The sequence below is a fragment of the Limtongia smithiae genome (assembly GCF_038497785.1).
Source record: "Limtongia smithiae strain NRRL Y-17922 unplaced genomic scaffold V1518scaffold_24, whole genome shotgun sequence".
Lineage (NCBI taxonomy): Eukaryota > Fungi > Ascomycota > Lipomycetes > Lipomycetales > Lipomycetaceae > Limtongia > Limtongia smithiae.
In genome coordinates this window covers 1-10,335 of record NW_027117645.1, presented here as the reverse complement: position 1 = coordinate 10,335, position 10,335 = coordinate 1, and the positions used below count along the sequence as shown (strand labels likewise).

General features: G+C 53.8%; 6 protein-coding genes across 6 annotated transcripts; 2 read left to right on the top strand and 4 right to left on the bottom strand.

Annotated features, from left to right (window-relative positions):
• Nucleotides 1-580: 580 nt before the first annotated feature.
• On the bottom strand, nt 581-2,753 carry V1518DRAFT_424146 (mitochondrial carrier domain-containing protein). Its single transcript, XM_066905850.1, has 5 exons — nt 2,350-2,753; nt 2,240-2,276; nt 2,075-2,176; nt 1,428-1,548; nt 581-1,372 (listed from the first exon to the last, which is right to left on the bottom strand). The coding sequence occupies exons 1-5, from the start codon at nt 2,418-2,420 to the stop codon at nt 789-791; spliced, it is 915 nt and encodes a 304-aa protein (XP_066756783.1). The 5' UTR covers nt 2,421-2,753; the 3' UTR covers nt 581-788.
• A 70-nt stretch (nt 2,754-2,823) lies between these two features.
• Nucleotides 2,824-3,697, bottom strand: V1518DRAFT_424143 (signal recognition particle receptor beta subunit-domain-containing protein). The gene has a single exon (XM_066905849.1). The coding sequence runs from the start codon at nt 3,542-3,544 to the stop codon at nt 3,002-3,004; it is 543 nt and encodes a 180-aa protein (XP_066756782.1). The 5' UTR covers nt 3,545-3,697; the 3' UTR covers nt 2,824-3,001.
• Nucleotides 3,698-3,997: 300 nt separating this feature from the next.
• On the bottom strand, nt 3,998-5,336 carry V1518DRAFT_187984 (Coproporphyrinogen III oxidase). Its single transcript, XM_066900859.1, has one exon. The coding sequence runs from the start codon at nt 5,143-5,145 to the stop codon at nt 4,111-4,113; it is 1,035 nt and encodes a 344-aa protein (XP_066756781.1). The 5' UTR covers nt 5,146-5,336; the 3' UTR covers nt 3,998-4,110.
• A 947-nt stretch (nt 5,337-6,283) lies between these two features.
• V1518DRAFT_187778 (autophagy protein Atg8 ubiquitin like-domain-containing protein) lies at nt 6,284-7,030 on the top strand. Its single transcript, XM_066900858.1, has 2 exons — nt 6,284-6,564; nt 6,624-7,030. Exons 1-2 carry the CDS (start codon nt 6,385-6,387, stop codon nt 6,897-6,899), a joined length of 456 nt encoding a protein of 151 aa, XP_066756780.1. The 5' UTR covers nt 6,284-6,384; the 3' UTR covers nt 6,900-7,030.
• Nucleotides 7,031-7,413: 383 nt separating this feature from the next.
• Nucleotides 7,414-8,292, bottom strand: V1518DRAFT_424134 (mitochondrial 37S ribosomal protein mS33). The gene is made up of 2 exons (XM_066905848.1): nt 7,720-8,292; nt 7,414-7,656 (listed from the first exon to the last, which is right to left on the bottom strand). The coding sequence occupies exon 1, from the start codon at nt 8,086-8,088 to the stop codon at nt 7,804-7,806; it is 285 nt and encodes a 94-aa protein (XP_066756779.1). The 5' UTR covers nt 8,089-8,292; the 3' UTR covers nt 7,414-7,656; nt 7,720-7,803.
• On the top strand, nt 8,125-10,056 carry V1518DRAFT_399032 (origin recognition complex subunit 5 C-terminus-domain-containing protein; the record flags this gene model as incomplete). The annotated part of the gene is made up of 5 exons (XM_066901839.1): nt 8,125-8,490; nt 8,556-8,942; nt 8,998-9,648; nt 9,710-9,820; nt 9,856-10,056. Exons 1-5 carry the CDS (start codon nt 8,395-8,397, stop codon nt 10,054-10,056), a joined length of 1,446 nt encoding a protein of 481 aa, XP_066756778.1. The 5' UTR covers nt 8,125-8,394.
• Between the last annotated feature and the right edge of the window lie 279 nt (nt 10,057-10,335).

The following is a 10,335-nucleotide window of genomic DNA, read 5'->3' as shown; positions in this document are numbered from 1 at the left end:
GTTCTGAGAGACGGTTAGGTGATCGGTGGGAACTTTGCCAGTACCGCTCGCTGATGAGGGACAATCTTCGGAGGTTGGGACTTCAACTGGATGACGTAAGTACGTACGAACCTACATCTGGGAAGGCCGACACCGTTCTTGCACGACGACACTACAACCAGAGCCCTGGTCAAGTAGAAATATCCACGCTACTGGAGGACATTTTTCACGAGTAGCTTGAGATATCTGCATTTGTCGTAAATGCAAAAGGTTGCTAGATATTAAGACGCGTTGAAGAGGCAGGCGCAAACTTGCGCACACAGGCCGGCGAGTCTGCCCAGCCGCGGGCGAGTGGATGTTGACGGGTGTTGACGCTTCGCCGCCCTTTTACTCCCCCTCGTCGCGCTTCTACTGCCACCGGCCGCTCAAGCGACTCTCAGGCACCGCGACCATGGACTGCAGGATGACACATAAGATGTCTCCTCGATTTCCAGTTGGCAGCCTGCTAACCGGCCGGTCTCACAGGCACGCTCCCGTAGTCCTGCAGGACCCTCATCCAGTCTCTGGAGACAAATGATATCTCGAGGATATGGACACTAGGCTACTCAGAGAACAATGCAGCGTATTTATTCAACAACATGAAACAACAAAACATTCTCTATAAATCATCCACACGCGAAGGTGTACAAAATTAAACAAGAACGAACAAGATGCAGACGGAAGGAGCAACAATGAGTGATATGTAACAATGTCAGAATCAAACTCTTGTACTTTTTGGGACATCACAGCAGCATTGCCGCAATGTGTGCTTAATGGCCGCCGGTGGGCTTCTCACCGGTGAGGCTGGCGACAAACTCCTTCGCGATGTCACCGAGACCGACCATGCACACGGTCTGCCAAACACCAAGTGCTATCCGGGGTGTGACGCCACGATACAAGCCCTTGATGCCGTTGTGAGAGTAAATATACTTCATTGCAGTCGCGACAGTCAGCTTCTTGGGCCGGTTGGGGTCAACGGTGTGACTCTGCATCTCAATTCGGACGACCTCGATAGGCTGGTTCCAGGCGGAGAGACCACCGCCAAAGACGGACGCGGTAATCTTCTCGAACGCGTTCAGGGGAGCGTCATCCTTCTTGCCCATCACCTTGCGGATGGCCTCCTCGCTCAGACGCGAGAGACCGAATCGAGAGGCCCAGTTGGTGCACTGACGGATAGCGACAGCATTGACGCCCTTGTTGATACCTCGGATACCCTCGCGGCGGTAGATGTCTTTGAAAACGGTGAATGTGGACGGAGGGACGACGCCATCTGCAGCCTGCTTATGACGAGTGATTTCGACAGTCTTCATGCAAGTACAGAAGCCGACGGTGAGATAAGCCTGAGCGAGACCGCCTGGTGATAGTCGTGAGCACTAACTACGCAGACCAATTGTACGTGTGGAACTCACCGAAGAAACCGCCGGTCATACCGGCCACGAACGGGCCGGCACCGAAGACCTGTGCGCGGTACTCGACCTCGGTGGAGACGAACAGCAGAACGGCGCCCTTTGTCGAGCCCTCAATCCATGCCTATAGAACCGATGTCAGCATCTCTCCAAGCACGAAGAAGTGCGCTGCTGCCAAACCGCGCGCTGCATTGTTCGCGTGCGTGATGAAGCGGGGACACCGCTGCGGGTTGGGGTCAGCCCCAGCTGGGACAAGCGCAGAGCAAGCCGCTCGCGCGGCCACCGAGGCCCGTCCAGCGAATCAACGCGCCGGGAATCCAAAGTCCGGGGAAGCCTGTCTCGGGAGCGTGTGACGGCCCCGGAGCCGGACCGGCGGGTCGCTGCATAGAACGCAGACGCACGTGACTGACGCCTATCCGCCGGACACGGCGCCGGCCGATGCGCCGCTGAGGGTCCCGCCCACCGCCTCGGCGGCAGCTGGTGCGCTGCGGCGGGCCAATCCAAGAGAAGAGGCGTGGGAGAGCGGGGCTGGCGGCGGGCCGGGGAAGCGAGAAGCTCGGCGGCAGCACCGACGGGCTTGCAGCAGCAGCATAGCAGCAGCAAAGGCAAAGCAGACGCGCAGACGCAGATCATGGGAAGGGAAGACATACCCACGGAATGAGCCCTTGATAGAATCCAAAAACACCGCCGCGCGACCAAATACGCGCGATAGCACGGGGGATATTGTCGCCTCGGTTAGCGGCCATGGTGGTCTGGCGAGCAACGACAGTTAGCAATTGTGCCGGATCGGAAGCAAGCAGCGACGCGAGACTGACCTTGGTGACCTCGAGGGGCTGGCCGAGCGTGGTGACCCTGTGGACGAGACCGAGTTAGGCATGAACAGAGAGTCGCGAGCAGCGCGCCCGGCGCCGATGTGACGACCTACTCGAAGAGGTTGAGGCCCGCACCAAGGAGGATGTTGGACCATTTGACGGGCTTCTTTTCGATGGTGGCCATGACTGCGAATCGTGCGGAGGCGACGGCGGTGTGGGTGCTGTGGAGAGGGGGAAGATGGCGATGAAGAGATGGAGGAGCGTTCAGTAATCGGCGCAGGTTAGGAACACGGGCACAGGTGTTGTGCGGGGCAGCTGGTTGGGACTTTGGACCGCACGCGGAGACAGACGCGGCCAGACACCGTCGGAGATCGAGCGCACGCGTGCACTCGGACGAATACTTTCGTGCTCTGATTCGCGGCTTGGACAGCAACCTTCGATCCGGCAGCAGTTGGGGCGTCGACGGGGGGCAGAGGAGCGGGGCAGCGCGCTGCTCTTAACTGCAGAACAGGGGCGGGGAGCGCTGCAGCCGTGCCAGCATCTGCGCGTGGGCAGCGCAGCAGCGTGCCCAGCGCTACGCGGGCGCGCGGGCCGTGCTCAGTGCTGCGGCCGGGACGCAGGCTGCGGGACGGCGTCGTGCGCAGACGCGGGGCAACAGACACACGCGGGAGCCCCAATATTTCTGTAGTTTGCAGCACGGCAAACAGCCGTGGAGCGCAAGTCATCAGGATGCTGCATTACTTATAACCGTGCACAGCGCGTCGCTCATGGGTTCGCGGCGCGCTCCTCCATCCACGACACCCACCCGTCCACTTTGCCCGTCTCCACGCTCCCGTCCAGCACGGTCACCTCTGTCTCCAGGTCCACCAGCCGCAACGGGCCCGTCTCCCCCGGCTTGCCCAACCACCGGTAGTTGTCTGGCACTGGCGCCTCATCCGCCTTCTCGCTCTGCAGGGCCGTCTGCCCCAAGCTGCGTGCCCGCATCTCGCGGATGGTGTTCAGTTCCGTCTCAAACAGACTCCGGAGCCTCTTCGCGGGCACGGCGGTAAACAGCTCGCTCTTGTTCGCTGCGATCAGCACGTCGGTACCCCCGCGAACGCCATTCGTCACCAGCAGCACGTCGTAGAGGTACTCCGCCGCCTGGCGGAAGCTGTCGCCGTTCGTCATGGCGGACGCATCCACAACAAACACAACGCCCTGTATCGTCCGCGCCGCCTGCGCAACCCGTAGCGCGTCAAACATGCCATGCCGCAGCTTCTGGTGCCCTGGCGTATCGATCAGCACGAATGGCTTCGTGGTTTCAGCCATGCTCGGCAGCTTGAATCGCGTTGTCACGTTCGGTTCCGTCGACGGCACCGTCGTCGTCTTCTTGCCATATCGTAGCTACCCCACACGTCAGCGCATTGTGCCTTGAACACCACAACAACACAGCACATACCAGCGTGTATAGCGACGTCTTGCCTGCTCCTGACGGTCCGGCAATTATGAACGTCGGGCCACCTGCAGCCACGCCATGTGTCTTCCTGAACAGACCTTCGTACAGAAAGTAAAGCACAATGAACAGTATACTGCCAAACAGCACATATATCGGCAGCGACGAGCCATATATCTCCTTCGCCTTCTCGTCCAGTATGCTCGGTGCTTCCATTTATGTGCTGTGTCGTAGTACGTCGAAGGAGTCGACGATCATGGTCTCTAGTGCCTTCGCTCGTCTGCTAGTCTCGTCCCAATTTAAGGTTTGCAGACTCGACCTCGCGGCCAACAGCGCCGCCACATCCCTCGGGCGCTTCTTCATACATGCAAACTGATTGATTATTGACCAAGTCTCTTTCCAAATGCCGACTAATGTCTACTGTTGTACAACGTCTAAATCCCTAGACATATTCTCGCGGGTTCTTCAATACCTCCACGGTCTTCGCCTCCAGCGACCCAGGCACAGGGTGGTAGTTGTACTCCCACGAGCAGTGCAATGGCAGAGTCATCAGAATCGACTCCACTCTCGATCCCGGCGTCTGCAGACCAAACTGGGTACCTCTGTCGACTGCGAGATTGAATTCTGCATATCTGCCGCGTCGGAGGCCCTGCCAGTGCCATCCTTCCTCCGGAGTCGGACGAGGTTGGGTCGATGGCTCATACGCACGTCGCACAGCAGGAAGATACGATGGCAGGAAGCGCGACAAGCCGTCAGCTGCGAATTTGAAGATGAGGTCGGGATCTTTGTCGTTCAGATCGTCGAAGAAAATGCCGCCAATACCGCGCGCTTCGCCTCGGAACTTGATGAAAAAGTAATCATCCGCCCACTTCTTGAACTTAGGGTAGTAAGCAGGATCATGGTAGTCGCAGAAATCCTTCAGCAGCTTGTGAAAATGGATAGCGTCGTGCTCATCATAGTACATTGGGCTCAGGTCCTGGCCGCCGCCGAACCACCACGCCTGCGTCGTGCCGTCCTCGTTCAAAGTCTCGAAGTACCTGTAGTTCAGATGTACGGACGGTGCAAGATAATGCCGCGGGTGGATAACCAGGCTCAAACCGCAGGCGTAGAACGGAAGCTTGCCGCTCTTAGGTACCTTGAGTTCCTTATGATTCGCACGCATCCGCTCAACAGCAGCAGCCGGTAACTCGCCGTGAATCGCGGAGAAGTTCACCCCGCCCTTCTCAAACACCTTTCCGTCCTGGAACACTCGCGTGATGCCGCCGCCCATGTTCTCGCCCCTCGACCACTCGTCAACAATAAACTTCTGGCCCGAAGAGTCTGCGTTCTCAACTGCCGCAACGATTTGCTTCTGGTAGAACTTCAGTAGGATCTCCATCTTTTCCCGCATCGGCATGTCCTCCTTCAGCCCCGGAACGACCTCATATGCGCTTCCGAGTTTGGTCAATGGGATTTCGTCCAGTAAACCCGCTGGCATCACATCCGAAGTTGCGTCAACAGAGTCTTTAGTCTTGGGGTACACATCCGAGTTCTATCTACTATGTCAGTGCAGATCTCCGCATTCGCGTTGATTGCGGAACATACGCTGTAGACATAGGTCGCAGTTGCTGCTGTTGCAGCACCGACAGCGAATGCCATGAATGTAGAAAATAATTTGGATGGGCTCGTAGACGATGTAGAATAGCTCGGCGATTTCGGCTGAGCGCGAGATAGTATGCCTTGGAGCACTCGGTCAGCCAGGTCGCGGTATCAACGCCGTAAACTCATACCTGTGAAGCGATTTCCTAGGAGTCGAACAGAACTGCGGGATAATGGTAGTCGTGCCATCATGAATATTGTCACAAGAGAGCTCTCTCCGTTTATATGTTAAAAATAGCAGGGGACAATGGCGAGCCACCTACTGCGAGTGGAGTGGCCTGTCGTCCTGCCGGGCCACCCTCGAGATGCTCGACGACGAGTTGCGTGATGCTGGCTGAGCCGCACGAACCAGGAACCCCCAAATCACCTTTGCAGCGTCTGCGCCACGACCGCCAGTTCCCCGTGCCTCGGCCAAGCAGGAGAGTGCTGATTGGAAAGACAGGCTGGCGACGGGCTACCTCTGTCCGGACTCTATACAAACTCTTCATATAGTGAAGGCTGTGGCTAGAAGCTGTGGAGTCAGCGGGTCTCCAGTTGACCGCCGCAGACCTCATGAACTTCAGCGCAGACGATGATTGCGGTAGCTGCGCCGCATTCTTCTGTGCGAGCTTGTGCGGACCTGATCGAACGGTCCTCGAGCTCAGCAGGTTCAAACGCGTACAAGTACAATACATGTTCACGTAGCCCAAATCTAAGGTCGCAGCTGCGGAAGAGCCTGTCATCTGGTAACAGCAGCTTGAACGCCCTGAGACGAGGTCAACATTTATTAGTAATTCCGAGCCAGCGCAGACTGCGTTGCTAGAGCCTTCGAGCCTACCCAATGCGGACGAAGTGGCACAAGTGCGAAAACATACGCGCATATGCTGACGTCGTAGTACGTAACCCCCGCCCTACGGCTATCAGTACCGCTGCGTCCGCGCTCCTCCGCACCTCCCCACCGGCCGTCACAACTTCCGTACATTTCCTGCAGTTCACTACTGCCCCCAACTTCTTGTGATACACATTCTCGTTCGTCGTTCATAGCCGCAATGCGTTCCAAATTCAAAGACGAGCATCCTTTTGGTACGTGTTCTGTCTGATGCTATGGTGCTGGTCGACTCAGCGATCGCAGCGATCTGGCGCGGCCGCCACCGTATCAGTCGCGCAAGCCACTGTTTGCATCTCTCTTTTCTCGTCGGCGTATCTAACATATTGTTGTTTAGAGAAGCGGAAGGCCGAAGCCGAGCGCATTAGACAAAAATATTCCGATCGTATTCCTGTACGTGTGATGCTGTGGTGTGAGATCGGCACGCGTGTCTAACAAATAGCCATATATAGGTCATCTGTGAGAAGGTCGAGAAGAGCGATATCGCCACAATCGATAAGAAGAAATACCTGGTTCCGGCCGATCTCACGGTGGGTCAGTTTGTGTACGTGATCCGCAAGCGGATTAGACTCGAGGCCGAGAAGGCGATTTTCATCTACGTCGATGAGATCCTTCCCCCGACCGCCGCTTTGATGAGTTCAATCTACGAAGAGCACAAGGACGAGGACGGATTTCTGTACATCACGTACTCCGGGGAAAACACATTTGGAAACTGCGACAGGGTATAAGGGATTATGGTATATTTGTATGCTGCGGTGTTTTACTCAAGGATCTCGTCAATTTGGCTGAACGTGCTGTTATGTGTTATCGGAGGGTGTGTGTAACTGGTATGTCAGTATTTCGGTGTTCTGTTTTCGGTCGCAGACATGACTGGCGTTTCAGAGTCGCCGGTATTTATTCAGTTGGGTCGGTTGATTAATATTTGTATTCTCAGATACATATTTGCGCTGCATTCCTTGTATGTCGCATGTCGCCGTTATCCTGGTTTGACTGCTGATAATTCATTTTCGGCAGATCGCGTGGACGCACACCCATCCCAGGAAGAGATGACGACTTCTCTATTATACATGCAGACCACCCAGATTGACCTTGAAACCGAATACAGCCGTAGTTATATGTCACTCTTTTCCTTATTTCTTTTAGCCAATTTTTGCTTCGTTGATATTTGTCACTGCGCGTCTTGGGACTTCCAGAATACTGCGTTTGTGGACTTTCAGAATATATACTTTGCCGATATTGTTTGCTCTATTATATAGCCTCAATTACTGGCGACTTTGTGAGAATCATGGCTATAATCACTCTTCGAATACTATCATTTCAATTAAGTTTACTGCACGTCATATATTACAAATTTCATTTACAGATTGCAGGAGTCTTGTGTCTGTACAAAAAATCAAAGTTGTCCCTGTCCAATAACAGCAATCGAAGAAGTGTGTAGATGTAAACCACTCAATGTTTACTTCCGTCTCTTCTTATCTTTAGCGTCTGTGAGTGACCCATGGTTAGCGTTCTGCACTACATGCTCGGAAGGTGTCGAGAGAGACTTACTCTGTTCTTTCTTTTTTGGCGGGCCCTTTCCGCGACGTCGGCGACTAAAGAATATCAGTTAGTAAGACGACCTGTCAATTTTCCTTAAACGCGGAAATAAACAACATACATATCAGCCATCGACATTCTGAAGGTCTCCTCCTCGGTATTGGGGAACTCAAACATCGGGAAGGCGCTGCGGAGATCCTTGAGCTTCACCGGCGATTGAGACGGGTAATACGCGGCAACAGTAGGGCCAATCAGCTTCTTCCGCAATATCTTGTTACCCATCCGCAGGTTGTCCGGGTTGTATACGGTCCCGAAGACGTCGCAGGAGGCTTTGAGCAGGGCACGCATGCGTGCGGCGGATGGTCGCGGTATCAGTGACATCGCGGTTATACTGTGTATGGATGTACTCGTAGCAAACCGCTGGCAAGTATTACACTTCGGGCGGTTGTGTTGAACTTTGTCTGCTGTGGAATGGTTGTTGAAAAGAGCTCGTCAAGAGAACTAACTGGTTTGCTACACTCCGAATTCTCGCGATGGCGGTGCATCGGACGCTGTGGCGGTGCAAGCTAGACGCGGCGCATGCCCCTGAGCTCTCAGCATGTAAGATCCATGTTTTGTACGCGACCTCAATACAGCCTGCACTGCACTCCTGGTATAATATGAAGATAGATCGGTGACGTTTTCACGATGGAGAATCTATCAGCCGGGCAACTGGATGAGTTGGCGCTTGCTAATCCTGCTCGATTCTACCAACTTGAGTCGCTGAACTCTCTACTTACGCCGGTACACCCTTCACCATGGACCCCCCTCTGTTCAGATCAAACCACTGACCTTGCACTATTTGACAGGACCCAATATGTAATCCTCCAGTCATTGAACTAGCGGGGCAAAAATGCTCGGGCAAATCTCGCGTCCTGCGCCAATTCCTTGAGAAGACACAGGCCTCATTCAGCTGGATCCAGGTCGACGAGTGTGTGTCGCTGCGCATGCTGCTACAACGGATAGCCGTCGCAATTCGTGCTCTGTCCACGCGTGCAGATCCACTAGGAAGCTCTTCAGCTGCGGTTCAGTACAGTATTTCGTGTTTGAATTCGTCGGCGCTCGTTGAGCAGGCAAACGACGCTCTTGCGACCGTGGTTGATAGTGAGCCACATTTCATCGTGCTGGATCGTATTGATGAGCTTAGTGAGCAAGGCGACGCCTTTTTTCAGTTCATTACAAAAATATCCGAGTTTGTAAGTTATATTTGTTGTTCCAGTTGTCCGCATGGGCTACTACTAACCTGAATAGCTGAATTCGGATCTACTCACATTCATCCTCGTAAGCTCATCCTCAAACGATCCTCGCAGAACCCTTACGACGCCATTTCCGCACATCTACTTCCCAGCATACAGCAAATCCGAATGCATCGCAATCTTGCATCGCGAGCCATTGACAACTCTGCGTAAATGCATCAACGCTGCAGTCAGCGGTGCCGAGGCGACGAAAGCCGTCGCCATACCGGATGAAGAGAATCTATCTCTGCTATGGACCAACTTTTGCCAGATTTTAGTCGACACGTTCTTCCCATTATTCGGGCCTGACATACGGCAGCTGCAGACGGCAGCCCGCAAGGCATTCTTAATATACGTAGGACCGGTGCTCGACGGCTCTGTTAAGAGCTATACAAACGCAACATACCGATTGTACAAACAAAATCAGCATTTATTAACGTCGGAAGACATCGTTCGAAATTCGTTGGTGTCATACCTCCAGGGCTCAGCAGCTTCCTACACGGACCTCACGGGCGGTGAGGATATGCCAGTATTTTCGAAATACCTTCTGTGCGCGGCGTATCTTGCATCTTACACCAAGCAAAAATTTGACGCGCGATTGTTTTCAAGAATTGGTGATGGGATCAAACGACGGAAATCCAGAGCAAAGAAAGGTGGTCGCGACAAGGTACGATTGGCGCATGTTCACGTTCACGCCTGAGCAAATTTTTAATGACATTGTGGCTTAGATAAACGGCAGAAGTTTGGCTCCATCTGCATTTGAATACGAGCGCTTGCTGGCCATTGCGCGGTGTATCATCCCAGTTCGCGTTGAATCCACTATTGACTTGCAAACACAGGTGCGCTCGTCTTGCTCCGTTGTCACAAAAATTAGCTAACAAAGTCTGTCCAGTTTGCTACACTGGTAACACTCCGCCTCATATTACGCTCTGGAGCTAGCGTGAATGGTGAGCCTGCGGGAGGCGGAGACATTCTAGAGTCGCGGACAAGATGGAAAGTGAACGTTTCATGGGACATCATACTGCAAGTGTCAAGAGATATTAAGTTTCAGATAGAGCACTATATACTTGAATAATCAAGAAGCATGCAATGATACGAAATTTCCCAATAATCAATTATGCTATGCCGTTAGACAGCATCTTCCCAGCACCGTGCATCTACATAACCGTTTGATCCATCTGGCATCAGTAACATCATGAGCTTGTCTGTATGTCTTTGCGGTTGCAGCGGGAGTGATCAGTGAAACTTTCATCAGCTCCAACGTGAGCGACCTCCCAATAGCCAAGCTCAACTCCTTCTCTGCTGTATGACACTAAGGTAATCCCATTCACCTAACCGTCTCTCAGAACACGAT

Bases quoted from the DNA above. Each gene is read 5' to 3' on its own strand.
- V1518DRAFT_424143 (XM_066905849.1), bottom strand. From the start codon at position 3,544: ATGGCTGAAACCACGAAGCCATTCGTGCTGATCGATACGCCAGGGCAC.
- V1518DRAFT_424134 (XM_066905848.1), bottom strand. From the start codon at position 8,088: ATGTCACTGATACCGCGACCATCCGCCGCACGCATGCGTGCCCTGCTC.
- V1518DRAFT_424146 (XM_066905850.1), bottom strand. From the start codon at position 2,420: ATGGCCACCATCGAAAAGAAGCCCGTCAAATGGTCCAACATCCTCCTT. The intron at 2,277-2,349 runs GTAGGTCGTCAC...TCTCGTCCACAG, and splicing joins GCGGGCCTCAACCTCTTCGA to GGTCACCACGCTCGGCCAGC. The intron at 2,177-2,239 runs GTCAGTCTCGCG...GTTGCTCGCCAG, and splicing joins AGCCCCTCGAGGTCACCAAG to ACCACCATGGCCGCTAACCG.
- V1518DRAFT_187984 (XM_066900859.1), bottom strand. From the start codon at position 5,145: ATGCCAGCGGGTTTACTGGACGAAATCCCATTGACCAAACTCGGAAGC.
- V1518DRAFT_187778 (XM_066900858.1), top strand. From the start codon at position 6,385: ATGCTATGGTGCTGGTCGACTCAGCGATCGCAGCGATCTGGCGCGGCC. The intron at 6,565-6,623 runs GTACGTGTGATG...AGCCATATATAG, and splicing joins AATATTCCGATCGTATTCCT to GTCATCTGTGAGAAGGTCGA.